We start from the raw sequence: 24,033 nt of genomic DNA on the forward strand, positions 1-24,033 counted from the left end.
GAGAGTAATCATACCCAGCTGTCCTCTCTTCCACATGAATTTATGAAGAGGCTAATGAAAAAGTGTGTGGTATTCCTGAGCAGGAATCTCACTTTGTTGCCTGCTTGTTACACAGATGCCGAGGAATTTAACAGGGCATTTGTGTTAATGGCGTTTTGGAGGAATAATTCAGGCTATTTTTAGCTAAGCCTAATATTTTGCTCAGGATTTCCCTACATGGTCGTGCCAGAGCTAACTGTTCTTCTCAAGAGTTGTTCTGGGAGCCGGCAGCTCTTTGTCTCAGTCAGGCGAACCTCTGAAGTCGGGAGATTTACATCTTTGGTTTGACTTGTTGCCACGGTTAATCTGTCCTTGTTAATCACGTGAAAATTTGTTAAAAAAAAAAAAAAATTCCTGCTGATTTGACGCTTTGTTGATTTTGGCAGCAGACCACGCTGGGTAGAATGTTTCCACAGTGTTTTGACCACGCTGTTGCCACACAAAGCCACCGCAATTTGAAGTAATGGGTGGCCAAGTCTGACCACGAGCTGCAAGCGTTTCCACTTCCACTCTGCAGCTCGAGATGAGACTCTCACTTCCCTTCTGCAGAAACAGGAAAGTTCTCTGGGTGACCCCGTCATCGCTTCCCCATTCTTGACCCGTTTGTTAATAGTGGTGTGTATTTCTGATTCGGGGACAGTTCCGGCACACAAGCGGTCAAGAGCCGCCTCAAAGGAAGACTTTGCAAATGTATACAGCAGACGCTCGTGTGTATCCGGCGCAGACGGCGGCACGTCTCATGAGTCCATTCAGCGGATTTATTAAAGTTTATCGTGGTTCAGTCAATGAAAACAATGGCGCTGAAGGTACTTCAGAGGACGTTCGCAGTTGTGACGAAATCAGCTGCAGGAAGCATCTGGAAACTTCCTTCTCCATCAGGATGGCACAGACTCAACCACACACACACACACACACACTATTTAAAATTCTGTATTCCTCAGAGCAGCCCTCTGGTTTCCCCTCCGATGGAAATTATAACCAAACCGAGATCAGCTGCTCTGGGTCACATTATGAATCGACATGTTTGCGCTGAAGTTTGTTACCCGACATAATAGAGTCTCTATTTGTGCATGAATGTTTATCAGGATGTTGACAGTCGTTCATCATCATATGAATCCTTCAGATTGTTGTCTGTAAACATCACCAGGCCATAAATAGACTTTTGTTTTCCCTGGAAAATAAATTGATGTGAGAATCAGGCAGATGGGAGCAAAACTATTTTGGAACTACGAGAACTGGGAACATTTACTTTGGCAAGGTGGAAAAAAGTTTGGTCACCTCTGACCAAATTCCATGAGAAATGTTTAGAGCCACAATATTTTCCTTGGGATTCAAATGATGCATCACATTTTTTTCATGAATTTAAGTCATTTTATTCTCTTGGTGCTGTCTACTTTATGAAAACATAAGACAATATATGGTTATTAAATGCAACAAAATGCACGGCATTGTTCTTAAAGTATATTGATATTTATATGATTCAAAACTTGTCGCACAAGGTACTGTAGTGTTACATGTACATAATGAGACTTCCTCCAGAAAAGCTAATATTATAAGAGAAAATTAAAATAATGCAAAGAAGTGACTTGATGTGACAATGATTAGAGTGGGAGAAAATGTAAGAGAAAATTGTAATATGCAACTACTGTATACATAAAAAGTAATTATTAAATTGATGTTAAAAAAAAGGTTAGGAAGTAAAACAGTTCAGAAATATTGTATTTTTGGAACTATGATGTTTGCAGATGACATTGTGATCTGTGGTGAGAGCAGGGAGCAAGTGGAAGAGAAGCCAGAGAGGTGGAGGTTTGCCTTAGAAAGGAGAGGAATGAAGGTTAGCCGCCGTAAGACGGAATACATGTGTGTGAATGAGAGGGACCCAAGTGGACAGGTGAAGTTACAGGATGTAGAGATAAAGAAAGTGGAGGATTTTAGGAGTACTTTGGCTCAACTGTCCAGGGCGACATTTATGGAGGTGGTGAAGGAGGACATGAGGTTTGTAGGTTTGAGAGAAGAGGAAGCAGAGGACAGGGTGAAATAGAGGAGGACCCCTGAAGGGAGAAGCCACAAGAAGAAGAAGAAGATTCATGTCAAGAAGGTCATGGGTTCTATTCCAACTTGAGGCAAATCAGTGTGTTGTTTCTGCGTGGAGCCTCACTGTTCACCCTGTGTGCCTGTGGTTTCTCTCCCGGCACTCTGGTTTCCTCCCACTAACCAAAAGCAGGCAGAGGTTAACTGACGACTCCATATTATCCGAAGTTGTGCGTGTGTCGAGTAGCGACCCATCTTGACCCAGCTAGCTGGGGAATGCTGCTGCCCAGTGCAACAACATCAACAGAATAAGTGGAGGAAAAAAATTAATGAATCAAACAGTCACTTGAGGATTTGTTTAATCGCGACTGCTCACCCTCTAAAAATAGCATGATATTTGGGTCTCATTCGTGCCAGATGGACGTGTAAAGTTCAGAGAAGGTAGTGGGAAATGATTTCATCAGCACACGACCAGATGTGAACAAATCACAGCAATAAATGGCGACCACATGTGGACACTGTTGGCCACAGATATGTGGAAAATCATTTTGTGTAAAGCTTATTTTCACCCCAAAATATTGACCCCAACACATACACATGCAGTTATGATGATGATGACAGGGTCAACAAGTTTGCTGCTGCAGAGACAGTTGTTAAACTCTGTGCGGCCTCTCTTCCGCTGAGGTTGTTTGAGGAGTGAAGTCTCTCCAATGAGTCGTAGCAGTGATGCAGAAAATAGCCCAGGGACCTCAGTGAGACGCAGGAGAAGATGAAGGAGCACATCTGTATATTTACAGGTTCCTGGCTGCCTTTCACCTCCACATATTAGTTGTTATTAGCACTGGCATGAAATCGAGTTCTTGTTGATGGAGTGTTGTAAAAGACGCTGATGATTTTGGCGCGTTCGCTCATGTAAACTCATTCCATCTGCCACCAGGGGAAGTGAGGCACCTTTTCTCTCCTCCTTTATAAATCCCAGCTGTGGCTTTAACTGTCCGGGGGTCAGATGTTGGATGCCTTCTTCGTGATGCATGTGAGGCCGTAAAGGTTTCCTGTAATTTGTGTTTACGCGAGCGTTGCTTTTAAACAACGTGAATTAAATAGCCCTCAGTTTTCTAGTAAATCACCAGCAGTGTACAGTATATCTGCCCCCGCTGGGATCTTTATCAGGGAGTCATTTCAGCGAGAGTCAAAGTCAGGGAGGCGCTGAAGTTGAAGGTTTCCTGTAGAATCTGAAGCCATGTTTGAGCTTGAAGTGAACAGCAATCGCGTATTCTGCTGTTTGTCTTCAAGCATGACAGACCAGATGGTTCACGTTTCCTGTCGGTTAAGTGATGGTCCGACTCTGTTGTGTTTGCTCAAGAGGGATGTTGCGAAACACCACGCTACCTAGAGGCTCGACAAAATGTCATTCTAATCGAATAAAATCCAAGTGAAACACGAAAGCATACATAGCACAGTACCGCTTTAAGTTAGCTGTTTAATGGAGTTGGCTTCTTCAGTGACTTTCACAGTAGTTCTTCTAGCTAAAGTGCTGATAGTGAGTTTAAGTGTGTGAGTCGTGTGATTCACACATCAATTGCAAAATATTTATTATGCAATTCAGAGGAATGAAGAAGTAGAACCTCCATGTCCTTCCTCATTTGTGTAAGTAGTTTCTTTGTTCACACACACACACACACACATATATATATATATATATATATATATATATATATATATAAAATCTCTTCTCTCTCCATTGAAGTTGACTAGAGTGTGCTGACTGGTCATATTGCTCCACTCCACTTCTGAAGAGGACTCCATTGATGTGGCTCCAGCATCTCACAAGGATGATCTTCTGAGCATGTATGTCCAAATCCTGGATGCCCTCGAGAGATAAAGTGTCAGTATTCTGACCTCTCACCCCCTCTGGTCCTCTTTGATGAGACGGCGGCCATGGCAAGCAGATCTCAGTCAGGTAGAAGATGGTGGAAGAAATGTGGCCCGGAAAGTAGTCATGACTGAGACCGAGTCAAGGCTGAGATCAAATATCATGAATCCAAACTTACCTCCAAACTTATTGTCTGGGGATATTATTGATCTTGAAACGGAGACCAATACTGACAGTATAAAACACCATTTGTGATCAGGTTTTTGGTCTCATTTATAGTTTTTGTTTTTATTTGTTTGTTATTTACCAATGTTGTATATATATATATATATATATATATATATATATATATATATATGCAACTGAAGACAAAGATATCAGAATTATGACTTTAATCTCTTGGGTTTTCAGAAGAACTTAAGATGGAATTCATGACAACAACTGAAAAAAACCCTCATATGGAATAAAACAAACGTTAGATGCACCTCTTTACTGTTAGTTGATATAAACACATTTACACTACAGTGATGCAAACAATGCACATTTATCAGTACACAGTTGCTTCAGGGCAAAAACATGAGCTATTTAGCTCTTTGAACTAAGTTTTATGATGGAACGGATCTTAAAAATCAATAATAATATTATTGTTCCAGACAAGTAGCAATCCGTCCGAGCATATTATCATGATAGTCAGTTGAATAAGTCAGTTGACTCTGAAATCTTCCTGCAACTTCAGTCACCATGCTTGAGATTAGAACCATGAGCGGGGTCTCAAATGCTCCATATTCTTCACAAATTGCCTGAAATATTGAGAAAAGAAGGTTCGTCCATTTGTGTAAAGACAATGGTAGCGTAAACATTTATAGGTGCAGGATATGAGCGGCGTATCTCCAAAAACAACAAGAGGAAAGAACATAAATATGCAGCAGCACACTCCCTCTTAGTCCTTGACAAAGTCCTTGAAGGAAGTTATAGAGATTTCTGAAAATATCCGGTCACTGGCGACATCTGTCTCAACCGACTCTTTAAACAGGAAGTGATCGCAGAGGGAATCAAGATATTTTGGAGACTGAATCTTAAGTCGGATCCAGCTGGAGGGAACTGGATGCTAAAAGTGAGATGGATTTTACAGTTCCGATGGAAAAACAGATACAAAAATTCAGTGGGACGGGGATCGATTTCGCAGTCTTGATCCAATGAGGGCTTCAAGATGGAATAATTGGACGACACTCGCGTCTCCTCCTACGCATTTTGTAGCTTGACATCTGCAGACTGATTCTGATGGGCCGTGTCGAAAATTCCAGCTGCTATTGTTTGATGATTCCAGGGGCCAAAAGTTTCACATATTTAAACTTAGAGTGCAGTGCACGTCACCCTACTGTCTTCACGTGTCTCACTGCACTCACACAGCCTTCACCCTCCACACACTGAACCAATTCGTCACTGGACTAAAAGGTCTTTTTCCATTTTAAACCTGGGAGTTGAGCTCTTGAATGAAGCGGCCTCAACCCGCGAGTCATCCAAACATCCATTGTCCTAAAAAGGAGCGCTGCGAGAGTGTTTCCCTCACAAGTTAATAAAGACTTCCCATGATCGCCCCTAAGCTGTGTGCTTTTGGGGGAAAGGTTTGGCTCAGAGAGAGGAGTTTCTGTGTTTAAACTGAAGATCAGAGAGTTTTCGGTCTGACGTCACCCCACGTACCCAAAGCAGCAAGAGGCAGCCGTCTGTTGTGCTGCCATGTCGTCCATCAGATGTGGGACTGACGCTGCCGGCTTATGTTTATGCAGAACGCAGCTTCATTCATACAATTTAGGGAACCAGTTAGCTGCTTGTGCGTTTAGATGTGAGCTGGAAAAGCTTTGGAGGATGAACATCTAAGGTAAAACAATCATCTGTACGAGTTAGCGAACGCCAACTCTCACTGCAGGCTGGCAACTGGTCAGTTATGAGGCGTCTGCTAAATGCTGTTCTGATAAGGCAGGACCTCTTGTGTGAGTCTTAGCTCGGCCTGGAGCAGTGATCACATGATCAATCACCTTCTAAAAGCTCTTCATGTAGGCAACCATCCTCAATCACAGCCAACAGTTTGGTGCTCTAATGATATAGACCAGGTCACACTACCACCCGGGAGCCTCATGTATCCATCCCTCACGAGGTTTGTGTGACACTATGAAGCAGACCAGGCACAGACGTTCTATTGTTTTGTGTTCAGACTGTTTTTGTTGCCTTATAAAATGATTAATAAATACATACAAATACAGTTGAGATGTTTAAAAGCCAATTTCTGTTCAGAACGTTTTCTTCCTCTTTTCTTTTTTGTCATGAAATGCGCTTTAAAGTCACGAGTTTCGTGAAATTTCATGCTGTTTCCAGATAACTACTGACCTTTTTTGCATTTTTTTAATTCACTTATAAATAATTGATTTGTTATATCAAACCATTGTTACTGCTTTTTACTATTTATTATTGTTCATAGAACATTTCATGCATATGAGTCATATTAGAATTCCTATACACTATATTTTTTTATTAGGTTACATATCAACTTTATTTAGTGTATTTAGTCTTATTCCAGTTTGTGCTTTTCTTAAATTTATTTTAAATATTTATTTACAAATCTGTTTCCCCATCATAGTTAGGTGCCTCTAATTTATTTTGTATTTTTGCAAAAAAAAAAAAAGCATTATTTTACTTTATTTTATTTTTTGAATTATTTGATGCAGAATATGAAATATATATATTGCCTATATGGAAATGTAATTGCCCAGTCCCAATTTCAAGGCTGGTAATATTTATGCATAAAATTACTTTTTTACATTTGTTCATAAATAATATCATAAATAATCTCTTCATGGACTCTAGCAGAGTGATTATTGTGTTTTACCTACACTGCTTTGTTTTGATAGAGACAGCATTTTGTGGCTAAACCTGCTCCACTGTTGACCGAAGAACAAGCCGAATGTAAGCCATCCTTGAGTGACCAAGCCGTTTGTTGGTCACTCAAGAGTGTGAGCTGCTGACTGAAGCCTGACTTCCATATTGGAATGATTCGATTTTGTGCTCCTTTGTCGTTAAATTTATTGAATCGTTTATAATTGAATCATTCCACTTCTGAAGTTGTTTTGGACCATGTGAAATATGTATTTCCTCCATGAGTTCAAAGAGTGAAAGAGACTAACAGGGTTAAGGATAATTCACCCATCCTTGGAACGTGTTTGTTGTCACTGGTTGAAACAGTGTTGTGTTTCGATGTCCTGATATCTCATAAACAAGGTCAAAGAAGGAAAAACTGGTTTAGAAAATGCTTAAATCTTTGTTTGGGCTTCATCCTTGTGCCTCAACATCACTACATTGATGACATGTCCGGGCGTTTGAGAGGCTGAGAACGGTGAAAAGCTCCTGGGAGCGTGTCAGTGAAAGGCCACACAAGGCTGCTGCAGCAAGTTAAACTGTGTTAACTGGCCTCCGGGGCCAGCAGCGGCCATTACGTGAAAATAGCACGAGTATTTCCCAGTCGTTTATCAGCTTTAAATACTGACAGAAAATTGTACTTAAACGCTGTTCTGGAGTTTTATTGGGCGACTGATGGGCTGTGACAAGGCTCTGTGACTCAGCACATGATGGGACGTCCCATAAAGTCCGACAACTAAAGCTGGTGAAAGAGCTGACTGAAGTTTGAATGCCTTTGTTGTTGATTTACCAATTGGAGCAGATGGAATTGTGGGGATGGGATCAGATACATTTTGTGTTGCCATTTTTATTTCGATTGAAATCTCTAATTTCAATAATTATCCTCAGTTCAATACATTAAAATAAATATATACTGTACGTGCTGTTATTATTTAAACCCATTTTTCTTCACATTACGTTACGTTTTTGTCATGTTTCTTGTTCATTTTATTTTCAAAACATTCTTGAAATTATACTTTTTTCTTTTTATTTAAAGAACTGTTACCTTTTGGTATTCACCCTATACTTCTTTTAATATTGTTATTTTCCACTCAAAGATTTTCCAGTTGCTTTTGTATAAGAAGAAACATTTTTTCCAGGCTCTTGTGAGACTGAGGTATTCTGCATCTTTTAATATACTAATAACATCTGCATTGTGTTGTTATTTGCTGAAGACAATTTTTGTGCTATAGTTTCCATAGTCCTGTTTTTTGTTTGAACTATTTATACATTTAGTTTTTGAACAAGCTGCATTTGAGTGAGCTATCACTGCAGTATTAAAGACATAAAAAAGGGGAAATTAGAGGGAAAAAGAAAGAGTCTGAAGATTAAAATCCAAATAAATCGTATATATTCATACCAAAAAATAACAAAGTAATAAATGTGGATCAATATGTTGAATTTTGAGGATGCCGTAATAACATGAACCTTCCAACTAGAGAATTCACAGTCATGAAAATGAAGTCTAAAAGTTTGGAATTGGATGGAGGATGCTTTCACAGGAAACTTGAAGATCAAAGAAGTTATTTCTGCTGCTGTTTTGACCAGCCCAGTCGAGCCGAACCCCCTCTCTGCCAGCTCTTGCGCTCCCCAGATCAGTTTCTGTCCTTTACATCCAGATTGCCGGCAGTAAACACAACGTGTGCCCTTCTCAGCTGGTGCCCAGGAATTCCTCTGTTCCCTGGAATCTGGAGCGGGACCAGCAGCGGGGAGTAGGTGACTCGGTTGCTCTCTCGCCGACTTCAATCACTGTTGCAAAAGTGATAGCAGACGACTTCCAGTCCATTTGGACTTCACAATGGAGGTTCTGTGTCGCTGCTCATGGAAATATTAACTGGTATATAAATGTCTTCCTCCGAGCTCAAACGCCATATTTCAGGTCATTTCAGCCCCCAGTTCTCAAGCGGCTGGTGAGATAAGCGCCAGGAGTCGGGGCGCGGGGGGGGGGGCATTGAACTCCCTGGGGGGGTCAGTTCACTGGAAGGCCGGTGGACAGGGGCCATTTGAGGCATTCTGCTTTAATGGTGGACTACCTCCACACTGGTCATGTTACCTCCCAGCTGAGCAGACGCGCGGGGAGAACAACGCTGGCTCTGTACGCCAAATGAGGCATAAACAGCAGAGTCCGGTGATGGATGGGGGGGTCGACCTCTTGCGTCGTTGCTCATCAGCTTTATTGCTGATATGTTTTACTGTGAGAACGGCCGCTTCAGCTGCGGCTCCAACATAAAGTCAATTAGTGCTGGCCCCTAACCACTTCCTGAACTTTTCAGATCATCACATGGGGCTCCAGATTAGCTGGAATGAGGCCACTCTTAATCCCAAATTCACCTGACTCATTTGTGATGACGACAAATAGGATTCATTGTAATATCATTGGGAGCAAGTAAAGCACCATAGTTGGTGTTGCAGCAAGAGGGTTGCTGGTTTGATTCCACCTCAAGGCATGGGTGTTCTTGACTCAAAAACATCCAAATGTGGTAATGGTATCCAAATGTGTGAATGTGTACCTTTCCAGGGTGTCCCTCACCTCTCATCCTTTTGAGCGAGGTCATGTCCTACTGTTAACTAACAACTTCCTTCCAAGTGACTTCTTCATGTCACAAGACTGAATAACTTTATTTATGCACATCTCTTTGTATTTATTTAGTTGATTCTGTTTGTGTGGGTTTCAATGTTTTCTTTATTTGACCAGTTTAATTTGTATCCTCCTACTCACCAATAACAAACTTTTGGCTTCGTGTGAAATAAATATTTTTGCGAATCAAAATTAAAACTTGTTTATGGGATTCATTTGCTCAACTTTGCTGAGAAAAATTCCAGAGATTATTTCCTCTTCAGCCAGGATTGGTCCACACCAACCAGTAGCACTTCTGCCGGATAAGTGAGTCTGTAAACCATGCATCGTGACAGGTCTCCTAGAAAGTTTTTCTCTGTCTCTAGCTGCTGCTCTGACGTCACAGATCTCTCCTTTGAGAGATTTTAAAGTTCATCCTTGCCTTCATTAAAACGTGCTTCCAAAAGCTTTTCGTGATTTGAGGGTCTCAGCAAGTCATGACGGGGCCGGGATTTCCTGACGGTTACTGCCTCCTCTCATTGTACATGAGACAAAAAAGGACTCTGCTTTGTTGAACAAGGAACTATTTTAGTTAGAATGGTTCTTCTCTCCCCTGGAAATCGCTCTCAATGATCGACGTTGAGGAAAAAGTATCAGTTTTTCAATTCCTTTAACCCGTTTCTATTTGTGGCAGCCAAATGAGCGATGAATTTGTGTTCATTTTATCTGAGTTGAAACACCATTTCCCGTATCTTCCTCCCCACTTCCTTTGTTAATGATTTCTCTTTCCTGTTATAATTCTGGTGATGATGACTTGGGCGGTTCTCTGCTGGCAGTCTGTTCAAAGTGCAGATGGATGGGTGGACACTGAAAAACCTTTTTTTTTTTTTTTGATCCTGTGTGAAAGACAGAATGTGTAAAAGAACGATGGACCACCGGAAAACACGGGGAAGCCATTATGTTTACACTGCGGCCTTGGCTGCATGTTCACCGGCATCGGTTTGGGCAAAGGGCCACGGGCTGCTTTTTGAAACACGGAACAGGAGTTGAGCTGCTTTCAAAGAGCCGACTGGAACTAGAAGAGAAGAAAAGGCAACATCGCTCACTGCTCTTCCCGTGTTAGTCTTTCAGCGCTAATGAAGATATAAGACTTGATCACATTCAGCCCTCTGTTTCCCTTTCGTCCGGCTTTTGTTTCCAGTCGTGATGCCAATTCAAACACGTCTCTCATGGTCGTGCTTGAATGTCTCAGAGGCAGCGCCAGCACGATTAAAAAATGACTAAAATCGTCTGAGGAGGCTCACTCCACAAGAGATTCCTGAGTGTATTTTTAGGAATACTTCAGAGGTTTTCTGAGAAGGATCCTTCGCTGGGTCCTTTGGCTTAAGTTTCTGGCTGACAACATCACACCCACTCAGCTGTTTTTGATGTTTGTTTACTGCTGAAAAATCTCTTTCAAGCTGAATTAGAAATTCTGTCACATATTACTGCAAGTCACTGCTTTTGATATTTTGTTAAATGATCATTTGTGAATGAAGCAGTTTTCTTTATGTTCTTCAATTTCTTCATAAGTGAGATTCCATGTCCCAGTTTGAGTTTCCTTGTTTACTCCGTTATTTAATCTCCACAGTTTTAATATTGCATTCTTATGGTCTTTATATTTGGATGATCCTTTGGGCTGCCTCTCATGCGTAGAAAGCTATTTGTGGGAAGCATTCCTCAGCCAGAGTGAATCCTTTTCAAACAGCTTCCACTCCAATTTGAAAAATTTTGCTCGATAATCATCATATTTAATGATGATTATTGAGCGATAGATCGACCATCATTGGGTCAAACAGTGCACACTGCCACTTCCCAAAATACCTGTTGTCGTCTTCAGAGTTTTGCAGTTTCTGGTGAGAAGGCATGTTATGGTAGCATATTGCTCTGTGATCAGCTGCGTTTCCTGTCGATGCACATTCATTTCTCCAACAAATCGCTGCTGTTTCAAACAGTAAAATAATATACATCAAACCTAAGGTTTGGGGGCCAAATCCTGCCTGCCAACTCATCTTTTGGGGTCCGTATCAGGTTTAAAAACATACATACAGACAAAATTCAATTCAGTATTAGTATAAAGGACACTCAAACCTACTTATTGAAGATCCTATTGTTCAAACGTTACAGTTGAAAGGCTGCTTTCCAACAAACGGACATCTTAAATTGAACTGAAATCTTCCAGATTGATGCAGAAGGGAGGGAAATTGAACTCGAAATTATGTTACAACCCAGGTGGACAATTTATGTGTTTTGACAGGAAACACCAGGATGCTAATTCTGTATGATGATCCACCTCAGTTATTATTGCCATTATGCGAAGCCCATTTAAGTCCTTTGGAATGCATTTTTGTCCTGTTTAAAGAAGAAGAGCAACGTGCTAATGTTCTTATTCGTTTGCTCCCTCTGCAGAAAGACGTGAAAGACGTGTTCACTGCCATCAGATTCGAGGTCTCCTACAGCCTGGGGAAGCACTTTGTGTCGGGGCACCAGGACCATGATCTTCCAGCACTCACTCCAGTGCTGCGCTGGAGGAAGGGGAGCAAGATAGCAGTGAGGAATGAGGTAAAACAGCTCGACCAAGTCTTTGTTTGACTTCCACATGGTCAAAGTCTAGCAGGCTGTAAAGGTTTTATGTGAAAAATAATAGAAAACATCACGTTGTACGTCAAAGTATGTCTTTGGGGTTGTGTTTTCCCTCTGTATTACAAATAACTGCAATAAAACAGTTTAATGTAGTTCAGGATTCAACACAAATCTTGCTCTTGTAATGATCTCCCTCATTTATTTTCAGTCGATTCCACTTTATTTCTTCAACTGATTGGAGCAATATTGAGTAACATCTGACAAACCGCAACAGGAATGAGGGAAATAGCTGTAGCTCAGGTTATGATGACAGTGTTGGTTACCTGCTTATTATTGTCTCTGTTAGATTTTCTTGAGTGGAATCCAAGAGACTGATTCATTTATTGTCTTTGCAACCACCCCAAACGTGCCCCGCATGTGCTCCACCATCTGCACCCCGTGAAAAAAAAAATTTGCAGATTTGCATGTTTCAGCACCTACGGAAGCTTTTTTTTCCACCCAACATCCTGCTTTAATTTGGTTAAAAATAAAATTTCAATACACAACCCAACACCGCCCCCTGTGCTGAACAGCGAGTCACTGTGTTTACGACATGGGGTATGACATCATTTGAACTGTGTGTTTTTACTGTTTCCTCTTCAGACTTGGTTTGAGAAAAACTGCCTGTCGGACGACTGCGCTGCAGACTTGAGGCTTCATGGGAAACTGCTGCTTTCTGGGTACAAAAGAAAATCTCACTTGAGATTCCTTGGCCGTCACTTGGGCTGTTGTGGAAGCGGGCTGAAGTCATAGGCCATGTGGGTGTGGGGAGTGGAACCATGACGCACGCTTGGAGGATATCCATATGTTTTTCCATAGTCAGGGAGTTCCCTCTCTTTTTCACTGTGTATCTTTCTCGCTTCACCGCAGTTCAACATCTGACTGATACAGTGGTGTTTCAATATTTACTGGACAGCTCTTGTAAAATGTTAATACTTCAGTGAGGGAATCTTTAAATGGTGCTTACCTCATTTGTATACAGAAGAGAATAGACATGGTCAGAGTGTTTAAACAAAGATAGAAACAACGCCGGTGATTCAGATCAAATTCACTTTTTTGTAAAACATGTTTAACAAAACTACATTATGTTTTGAACCAAGAAATCTTTCTTCATTTATGTCTTTTTAATCTTGAACTGTCTTGTCATATTTGTACAAAGTTTGTGTAATACTTTCTGATACTGTATTCTGGATTATTTTTGTCCCCATAACTTAAATACATAAATAGAAATTCATTAAAATGAGATGTAAGCGTTACACTTTATATTTTCTGAATTTAAAAGTGAGTTAAAATGAATCATGAAGTGTATCCTATAATTTTCAAATGGGTAAATACCATCTGTCCACCCATCTATGGACATCAAGTTGTAACTGATATCAAAAACTTAATGATGATATTTTTTTTTTTTCCACGAGGCTTCCTTCATTTGAACCAGTTTACATCTTAGGTTTAACATTAGTTGACACCTTTATCCAAATAAATTAGTGAGCGGCCACTTATACCTCATGATATATTTCTACATTATTATAATCATATTTAATTGTATTTAATATGTAATATTTATTAGATTTAAAAGATCACCAGGCTTAAAAGAATCATTTGTTCTCTCATTAATATTATCTTTATTTGAGGTGTTAAGAAATGAGTTGCACTTTTTTAATATAATTTACATTGGTGTCCTAGTAATTCAGGTTTAATTTATTTAATATAAAATTGGAATTAAATAAAATACTTAACTCTGACTACTACAAGTTTTTTTTTTTTTTTTTACTTTGTTCTTTGTTTATTTTGAATGAATAGATTACAGGTAAAGTCAACTGATTATTTAAAACAAAAGTAGCTGTAGTTGATGTGAAGCGTTTAAAAATAAACTCTTCTCCTCCAGAGTTGCTTCTTGAATCGCTTTCGTCTGTTTATACGCTGAGTTCATTGTTGACGTTCTCTTCCCCCTCAGGTTGTACATCAAACCCCATCTGGCGCTCGGAGGAGTGAGGAACGTCTCTCTGAACTTGACCATATCAAACGCCGGCGACGACGCCTACGACACAAACATCTACTTCAACATCTCCCGAGAAGTTTTCTACATCAACTTCTGGCAGAAGGTGGGTGACTCCTGCGGTCCATGTGTTTGTTTTGCACGTCCAAAGATGTGCGTCAAGTCTAGACCAGCTCAGACTTTGGACACAGCAGCTGAAAGCGCTGGATGGAGATTTGAATGATTCCATGTGCGACATACGGTGTACACAATTGGACAGATATACATTGCTGCAGAGCTGCTGGGGAGATGAAGAGCGGAAGCAGCTGTCTGGTCTCAGCTCTTCTGTCCCACTTCTAGATTTCATACTTGACAGACTTGACATGTTCACAGCAGTGAAGCGTGCTCATGAGAACATACCAGAGAATGTCTTACTTTCAAACGCGTTTCCATTTTCACGATACATTTATTAAAGCAACCAATTACCGTAGTCTTTCTCACCAGTCATAATTTAGTTATACGGAAAACGACAATGTTGGGGAAACAACACATTTTCAGACATTTATCCTCATTGTGAATCGATCCCTAGCTTGTCGTGTTGTGTTTCAGAGGTTCAAAAATGGAAGCCAATGTGAAAATGAAAAGTCATTTTTAAGCGTCAAGTGTCAAAATCGAGCCGTGGTTTGTCTTGGGTAGTCAAAGAGCTTAATAGTTCCACCAGTTTTCTTCAGCTAACCTGAGGACAGATGGTGCTGGATTTAAAAAGAAAGTTCCTTGTGGCACTCCTGTGGCAACTGTGAGACGCAAACTACTGTACAAGCGCCTCAACCTACCGGCAGTCCTCTTTCAGTCACTAGATCAGGGATCTCAAACTCAACTGACCGGGCCACCAGTGTCAACGTATTGCAGACCAGAGGCATCGAGGGGTCGTAGGGTTTCTGCGCACATCATAGATCATTTTGTTTATCTTTAGCATGTCATCAAAGCCATTTATAACCATCTTACATTGGACAAAGAACTACTGCCTTGTTGCTGGCTGCAAATGGTTAACAGGTCGCGTGTTTGAGACCCCTGTACCAGATACTTGAACTTCAATACTGAAGCTACAAGTTTCTGCTGTAGACAAACATACAACCTGTTTTAGAGAACTGTAGTTTTTACTTTCAGTTCTTGTCAGACCAGATAGTTCACTAAGAACAAGACAAGTTACCTGGTTATAGCCAAAGAGAAGCGGTATTATGAGTAACTTTTGTAATATGCTTCTTATTCTCTGTGACATTTGACACATGTACTGTCCTTGAAAACGCCCTGAGTGATCCGTCTTGCGGTGAGCTCACGATGAACTCCAGGCCCTGTAAGACCGAGGTGTCTAATCTGTGTTGTTCTTGCAAAGAAAGCGTCAAAGGTGAAATGCTTTCGGGAGCCCTTTGCCTCCTCTGGGACTCCACAAGCGCCGCTCTGGCTTCTGTGTTTTGCCTTTATTACCCTTCATATGTTTGACTTGTCTTTCCTATTTTTTGTCCTGAAAAGTCTCAGCAGATGTTTGGTGCTTTGGTTAGATCGGAGCGAGTAGGTAGGGTAGATGAAAACCTCAGTGTCTGTTCATGGAGGAAAAAAAGACAACACTGGTGATGAAGTTGCAGCCAGCACATCATTCTGAAGCAAAGCAAACATTCCCCTAATTTAATGGTCTTGCCATTTGTGAAAACCCCGGTGGGTGTTTGCTCCCGACAGAGAGACAAAAAGAAAGTACTGGACAAACAGACTGGGGTCACTCTTCTCCCTGTGGAGGCACAACATGTCTCTTGGCTCTAACGCAGGGCCTGCCAGGTGCATGATGGGTAAACAAGCTGCGCCTGCCCAGCCCCAAGGGACAGGCGGTGTTTGCACGGAGCACTCGCAGGAAATAGAGGAAATTCCATCATTGCCAGTTAGCGCTGGCGTCCCCACTCCCCAGGCAGCCATGTTTATGAAGCTTGATTGAATGACGCTCCACGCCCCAGTCTGTGAATCTGCTGAATCAGATTCTGCAGCAGGACGTCATGCTTCAGCTCCATCCTCTATCACCTTCACAGAAAAGTCATAAACACCGATGAAGTCTGGACGGCGGCCCCTGCGAGCAGACTGCTCTGTTTAGCTTCTCTTAAGCTCTTGTCTGTCTGTTCTCAAGCACTTCACTCGCGCATCTCTGCCGACTCTCATGCTACCCACAGCCAAAATCCTCCTCGTGAACTTTACCTAAGAGAATTCTTACTCCTCTTAGGGTCAAGGCCTGAATGTTTACACAGTGCAGCCGGTGAATCTCCATATTGTTTAGACAAGCTTCCAAACACACAGGCGGGACGTGGGCCAATTACTCGCCCGCTTATGCCTGTGCCATCAGCTTTCTTAGTCGAACTTCATTTATGACTTCAAAGGGTCCAAGTGTGTCCATTTTCATCTCCACAGCAGGCTGAGAGTTGGTGAGTCCGTGAAGAATTGTGTTCATTGTGTCCATGTTTATTTGACTTCCCTAAGTGTGTTTCTTCTAGGTCATATCAGGAGGCGATTGTTCTCCACCACTATCACCCGCGGAGTCTGTCTCTCCTCGTCTGTCACCGCCTCTTACTCTCCGTCTATCTCTCTCTGCAGGAAGAGAAGGGCATTTCCTGCGAGCTTGTCGATTTGGACTTCCTCAAATGCAGTGTGGGATTTCCCTTCATGAGAGCACAGACTAAGGTAACAGTGTTTGAATCCTCACATAGCAATAAACATCAGCTTTGTGCTTCGACTGAGCTGCGCAAACCTGCCACAGCCCGGTCAGGACCCACAGGGGTCCAGGGAATACCTCTTTAATGGGTAAATCTAATTCAAGTTTGTCCGGCAAACATTTCTCAATCGCATCACGACTTTGAGTCCTGTGATGGGGACTTTAATTCAGGACTGCATCACGGACACCAGGACCATTTGTGGGGAAATGATCCAGTTACCATTGAGTTTCATTGGTTAATGTCCAAAACAGACCATGACCTCCCAGTTGTCCATGCTCAAAAAGTACCTCATCAGTGAGGTATCTAAAGAGGTTTCCTAGCAGCTCTGCGGGGTTCTGCCCAGCGTTTTTCAAGCATGTTGAGAGTTTGACTCCAAATGCTGTTTTTGTCAACATGAAGTGAAGTGTGACTCACTGTCAGTCGATCAGGTAGAGTTATGGAGGACCGAGATGGACGTGCAATGCACTCTGTCATCTGCCTGCCTCCGCTGAGAAAAAATCCTCCACTGTGGTTCTAGTCTCCCAGGGATGACTTAGCTCACCACCACAGCAAGAACTGGAGTGCAGCTAGTCCGGTGAATTTAGAGCTTTTGGCTCAGCTCTTTCATCTGTCTGCGTCAGGCTCCATCTTCGCCTCACTCCTGAACAACACCTCAAGATACTTAAACTTCTCGCCCTGAGGAAGGATAACTCCTCCAACCTGGACAAGACAGGAATCCAACTTTCCTGATGGTGGAGCTCATTTTCATCTACGCTTCATTTTCAGCTACAAATTTTCTCACTCAAACTGCAATGTAATTACACATTCACTGACTCTGCTTTTGGTGTTATCTATATATGTTATTTAATACATTAGAACTACTGGATTTTGGAATAAGAAGTGGAACGGCAAGATTTTCCTGCCACTGAACATTTATATCCCGAATGTTGACCTTCTGCAGAAATGAAAGATTACCTCGATTATGACCTTTTATTAACAATAAGTTCGCGGAATGTAAAAACATCTGTGCTCCAAGTCAAACACGTGTCACTGGTACTGCTGTTCGGTAACCCCATGGTGCTTTGGCTCAACCTCAGAAAATATTCCTGATGTTAATATGACAAACTTTTCAACTGGATTCTCTTTTCACTTTCTTTCTACTGCAGTATCATTTTGCTGTGATTTTTGACACGAGTCAGATCTCCGGGGAAAATGACACGCTGCAGTTTTTGGTGCAGGCAAAGAGGTGAGTCTTTTTTATTCTCAGTTTATAGTAATTCACGTTTTCTTTAGATTAAGTTTGTGTTGCAAGAGTGCAGGCACATGGTTTGCAGGGTGATTTTTTCATGTTATTCTGGCTAAAAAATAATTTCTGAAAGTCATGCTAAGTACTTTTGTTTAGGGATGAAGTGAAATCTCCTCAATGTAAATGTTGTGCTACTAGTTTTTTGTGAGTCGCGTGTTACGAGAGTAAATGTTGAAGCGGCTCCAAGCTTTCTTCTCTGTTTTCCTCGCAGTGCTAATCCGGAGCACAAACTCTCCGACAACATTCTGGATCTCTCCATCCCTCTGGTTCACGAGACAGACACCACCATTACTGGGTAAGAACCATGAAAACCAGTAACGTTTTTTTGTTTTGTTTTACTGCCCTACAAACCTCTCTGCGTTTATAAGTCTCTGCTGCCCATCTGTTGAGGCTGGAAAGAGAAGGGAGGAACGTTGTCAGTGTGGAGCACATCGTCTTATCTCCCACCGCTTTATCAGAGCACCGCTTCTCAGGAAAGGGGGAGAGACTTAAAACAGCAAAAGTCCACCATGACATCAGATAAGGCTTTTGTAGCGGCAGTGTTTTACGAGGGATGAGCTGGACACATCTGGCAAACATCTCAACTACCAACACACGAGTTTGTCAAAGCTGGTTATAAAGCCTTATTTGCTTTTTCGAACTGGTTCCTTCTCATTTTCAAAGACAAGTTGTCAGGCTGCCTCGTGCAAGATACTTGGTTGCACCAAGACTGTCTTTTCTATGTGGAGCCATTTCAAATGAAATCCAAGAAGATCAACTAAACACATACAAGCTCAGAGATCCATCATTGAAGCTCTTTTCCACCCTTAAAGTGTGATTACCGCCCTACATTTAAAGTTCTTGGTGTGCAACCTGACTGTTGTCAAGACTGTGTTGTCAAGCAACGTTTAGCAACCCTAAAACCAGGGGCTCCCAACTTTCTTCACTCTTTAACCCGTGTTAATGCCTGACCCTATTACAAAAAGATGTCTTATAGTTGACAGTGTTTTTTTTTCTTTTTTCTCTTTTCTTTTCTTTTCTTTTCCATTGGTTTTGTCCTGCACGCAGTAGAGTACTTTAGCTTTCTCTCAACAGACAGTGACAGATCCTTCAAAAACATTAAGGTTCCAGATAGTTATCTGGAATACCACCAAAATGTAATCACTCTTCCCTTGTCTCTTGATCAACATTAACAAAATTAATTGAAATACAGACACAAAAAATGGCAAAAAAAAACAAACCTTCTCATGATGGATCTCTGAGCTTGGAGGTAATGAATAATAACCACAATAATAGACTGTGACCAGACATGGTGTGGCTTGTAATGTAAAGGCTGAGCATGGAGTTCATTTGTCTTGTGGAATTCATTACAAATTTCGTAATTCATCATTTCAGTGTGGTGACACCGAGCTCCTTCACGTATGGAAACTCTGTCGATGAGTCGCGGTTCATCCTGTTAGATGACATGGAGTGCCAGTTTCAGCCACTGAATTTAACTTTCCAGGTAAAAATGTGCATTTATCATCCATCATTTTGTCAACCGTGAAAGTTGATGCAGAGTTCTGCTTTTTTTTGACTTAATTCATAGAGTCCGGTTAAGCTTTTTATCCCCTTTGCTACGCTATACTTTTTAGTGAACTCTATTAAAACATTTGTCACAATGATGTACTTCTTTAACATGTTTCCTGTTTCCACCTTCCTCACGTTGGTTCCAGGCGATAAATAACGGACCCAGTAGGCTGCCCGGCTCCACTGTGGACATCAGGATCCCCAACCGACTGTCTGGCAGCGGAGCCGACATGTTCCAAGTCATAGAAACGCAGGTGGATGTCAGCAGCAGACCTCAATGTTTATCTTCTTTAAATCATCCCGGCCGGTTCCCTCACCTGTGTGGCCCGAGGGGGTAGCAGCCTATTTAATGATCTGGCCGGTGGCCCACCGCCTCACAGCCACCACACGGGGCAGACAACCTGGTGTGTGGCGGCTCCGGCCCAGGAAAGAAAAGGTGTTGACGTTGCTACTGAAGCTAGCCTGCCATTTTGTTTCACAACATTTTGCATTTAGATAAAGAAACACAATATTCCCAGCGGGGTTTGATATTTTCTTAACCCTTGCGTTGCTTCTTTCATTTGGGCGGCTCTTGTTAATTGTATTTACTATGAATGGCCAGACTGGGTGGACTATATCCCACCCTCAATGGCTCCATCTGGAATCACTTACATGGGATCAGACAGCTTGCACGAAATGGGAAAGGGACACCTGCGGAGAGGGCTACTGGTCCGTACCATCCCCAGCCTGGACAGATCATAAACGGTGTTAACGCAGCGTCTAGCCGGTGGCACGCCAAACAGTTGCACGCGTAGGTTTTACAGGAAGATTATCTTACACTATATACAGAGCTTCTGATAAGCTTCATCTCAGCCCCTCGGCATGGAATCACTCTTGATTATTTACTGTGTAAAGTGGATTCACGTGTGGGATTTTCACTGAATTTTCACGCCTGAGATGGACCTGAGAAAGTGCAGCAGTAAAAGCAGCCATGTCTTCTGGGAGGTAGCAGCGGAGGAGACAGGGGTACAGCAGATTTCAGGACGGACCGAACCAAGGGGAAGTGCTCCCGGGGGTCGAGGCAGTAAACCAGCCGGCTGTAAATCACTCCATATGGGAAATCTGTCTGGGAGGGATACCAGCCTCTTGTTGGGTAGAGCTTCCTGTCAGCCTGGGAGACTCAAAACAATGACAGCGTGCACAAAAGATCGTTACATTTATGTGAAAAACCATGACTTTTCACTTCTATTGTTGTGGAAGCCATTTTGAAGGTCAATATCTGCAGTGTTTTATTACTTAAAGTGCATCTTGAATGAAATGTCTTGATGTATATTTGTTAAATGTGTTTCAAGTGCTTTAAATTCATTGAGTAAATCAAGATTGTCTCACAATTTTGCCCTGAACTTTACTCTTCAGTTTCGCTATTTATCCATTCAACTGAGCCCTCTTCCTCTGCCCTGCTCCAGGTGGTCGATGGACGAGGAAACTGCACCCCGCACAGGAACCCGACACCCTGCACCATCCCCCAGGACCGCGAGAGCATCTTCCACTCCATATTTGCCTTCTTCACCAAGTCCGGTCGCAAAGTCTTGGTAAATATACAGCCCTCTCTGCTCTGACATCTCGCAGGTCACGGACAGTCACCCCGGGAGTCACGCTTGTTTTTTTTAGTCTGTAACATCTGTTTATCACACATCCTCCTCTCATGTACTTCCTGGTCTCTGTTATTGTTAACAGGACTGTGACCGACCTGGACGGGCGTGCATGACAATCTCCTGCAGCTTGGGCCCTCAGTTGAAAGAGGAAGCGCTGAGTATAGATGTGAAACTGCTGCTCAACACTGAGATTTTGAAGAGGGTAAGAGACCTGTCAGCTCCTTTAAATCACCACCCAGTGGCAGAGTGACAGCGCCGCTGACACCCATCTCTCTCTCTCTCCACAGGACAGTTCGTCTGTGATCCAGTTTGTGACAAGGGGCAGTATGCAAGTGAACAGCAGGGCAGTGGAGGTTCCCAAAGGCCTGCCAGAGGACATTTCGGTGAGTATTGGGAACATTTGGTGAGAATGGGCCATGAGAGGTCATACGACTCTGATGGTGCTCTGTAGTCCCATTGGTTGCACTGAGGTTTTGAATCTTTGTCATTCATGTGTTTGGCTTCTCTAACTTAAAAAAGAACACAGCATGCAATTCTTTACGGAAAAATTATATAATAATATTAATATAATTAATTAATATAATATTAATTATAAACGGCATTCAACTGGTGCCATTTTAAAAGAATAAAGACGTGTCTTTTCAAATATGTCAACTCCACAAATACATTTATAAATAAATAAAATACATTTCTCCAACATTTTAATCATATTTAACCTCAAAATTTAATTTAATTCATAAAAAAAAAATTCTGGTGCTGGAATCGCAGCACCAATCTCTTCCTGGTCTGGGGGTCTGCTTGGTTCTTTATGATTCGTCATGTGAGCTTTCAAGCATAAGAATAGTGGCGTCCGTTGTTTCTCATTCATTTGCATGGAAGATATGATGTGAAAGAAAGTGTGTAAGTAAATTGACATGTTTTGTAGCAAAAGACATGATAACCAAGCTAATGAAAAGTTATTTTTGTTAAAGAACAAATTTAAGAAATGCCTCTCAGGTCAGCCACAATGAGTGAGGGTCACGTCATCGATATTCCAGTAGTGCAAACTCAAGGCCTGGGGGCCAAATCTGACACGCCAAGTCATTTAATGTGGCCCACGGAGTTTTATAAGCCCATATTTAGGCTTCAATACTAGTATAAAGATAAGATGAAAATTGATCATGAAACTATGCAAAGCAGAGATTAGGGTTAGGGTCAGGGTCAGGGTTAGTGACCAAATCCAAAAATATCTGAATAAAACATAACAAAACTCTGGCGTAAGGGGAGGGTGAGTGCGGGCAGGTTGGGTTACGATTCACACAAGAACTCTGCCCGGTAAAATACCAAAATGCCATTGGGTGCCATATGATGGGAGAGCAACTTCTTCCAGAATTTAAGAATGAAGAAAAAAGGCTCCAGGGAAAGGGTCATTTTTCTCATGCAGGGAAAAATGGCTGCTGCACGAGCAGCAACACTACTCCCTGCAACACCAGCAGGTGAGGCAGACGGGTACAAGCTGCAGGTTGTGGTCACTCAGCATATTCAAAAAAGTGTGTGAGGACTGAAACCTGTCGACACAAAACCTGAAAAAGGAGATTAATTCGCTATCGAGGTGTTGAAATGCGGGAACAGAAAAAAGAAATCCCAATATTAACAGTCGATCACAGTGACAGATGCAGCCTCAAGTGCTTGCTAACTTTGTTGCCGCAGCCTCTTGTGTTGATGGAAACTTTTTACTGAATTCTGGTGAGAGGAAAATCAGCTGAGGTCCGCCAGGCTCCACTTTTAAAGGGGATGAGCGGGGGCAACAGCTGGGTCTGCGGGTGCATAGTGGCACTTGGGTTTGTTGTTTCCAGGACCCTCAGCTGTGCTCAAGGACGGACCCCCCTCCACTGTTGTTTGCTGACTGATTGAATGGCTCACAGATCAGACGCGGCGATTACCCCGAGTGTCCAGTCTCCTCACCGCAGGATCTGTCAGTGGGTCTAAGGTGCTGACCGAAGCTCAGCCTCTCCTGACCCTTAACCTCTAAACACGCTCTGAAAATTCAGCCAGGCCGCTCTTTCGGCCCAGCAGGGATGTGATGATGATCAACACCGTGATGCGGGGGCTGACTTGTGCTCGCCGCTTGTTGTTGCTCCCAGCATGCCCACCGCTCGCCAGCTGCACAGCATCTCAGTGTACACAAACGACAAAATCCCTGCCGGTCGCAGCAGCACCATCCAGAGCCGAGCGAACATTCCCTGAATTCTCCGATTGCGGTTCAATTGGGGAAGTCAGAGAGCAGCAGCTTTCATCCTCTCTGGGGCACGTCAGCGGCGAGGCATGTCTAACAATGCCACAGTTAGATTCCAGGACTCGTGATGGAGCGAAGGCGTTAATGTGGGAAAGTATCCGGGCGGGAGATTTGCTTCATTTGAGAGCTAACAGTTGCTGTTTCGTGCCATGCTTGTCATCAAAGAGCCTGAAACATGGCTGCTGGATTCCTTACAGGTCGGCCCTGCATTCACAGGATGCCATTTCACTGAACTGGCATAACTGGAAGGATTTCACAGCAATTTACACAGCAAAAATGTCTTCGACTTGCAGGTTAAGTTGTGCGTCCCCGGCCATCGGCTCCCCCCAGGCCTAAAATAAAAGCAGCATCAGTGTTGATACTGAGCTGATCCTTATTTTACTGGTGCAAAGCCGCCATAATTCTGCCGAGGCCTCCTAGTGTACACAATGACTGATGTGACTGAGAATCTTCACA

The 24,033-nt window shown here is 42.4% G+C and overlaps 1 protein-coding gene across 1 annotated transcript in view; it reads left to right on the top strand.

The window, feature by feature from the left end:
* The window catches only part of itga9 (integrin, alpha 9), a 55,082-nt gene that overhangs the window by 25,049 nt on the left and 6,000 nt on the right, over nt 1-24,033 (top strand). Inside the window, exons 16-26 of the mRNA XM_053875938.1 lie at nt 11,898-12,050; nt 12,714-12,790; nt 14,065-14,212; nt 16,717-16,803; nt 17,981-18,060; nt 18,332-18,415; nt 19,495-19,603; nt 19,815-19,922; nt 21,114-21,239; nt 21,385-21,504; nt 21,590-21,685. Coding sequence (XP_053731913.1) covers nt 11,898-12,050; nt 12,714-12,790; nt 14,065-14,212; nt 16,717-16,803; nt 17,981-18,060; nt 18,332-18,415; nt 19,495-19,603; nt 19,815-19,922; nt 21,114-21,239; nt 21,385-21,504; nt 21,590-21,685 — 1,188 coding nt within the window. The remainder of the gene's footprint in view (nt 1-11,897; nt 12,051-12,713; nt 12,791-14,064; nt 14,213-16,716; nt 16,804-17,980; nt 18,061-18,331; nt 18,416-19,494; nt 19,604-19,814; nt 19,923-21,113; nt 21,240-21,384; nt 21,505-21,589; nt 21,686-24,033) is intronic.

The sequence above is a fragment of the Synchiropus splendidus genome, chromosome 9 (assembly GCF_027744825.2).
Source record: "Synchiropus splendidus isolate RoL2022-P1 chromosome 9, RoL_Sspl_1.0, whole genome shotgun sequence".
Classification (NCBI taxonomy): Eukaryota; Metazoa; Chordata; class Actinopteri; order Syngnathiformes; family Callionymidae; genus Synchiropus; species Synchiropus splendidus.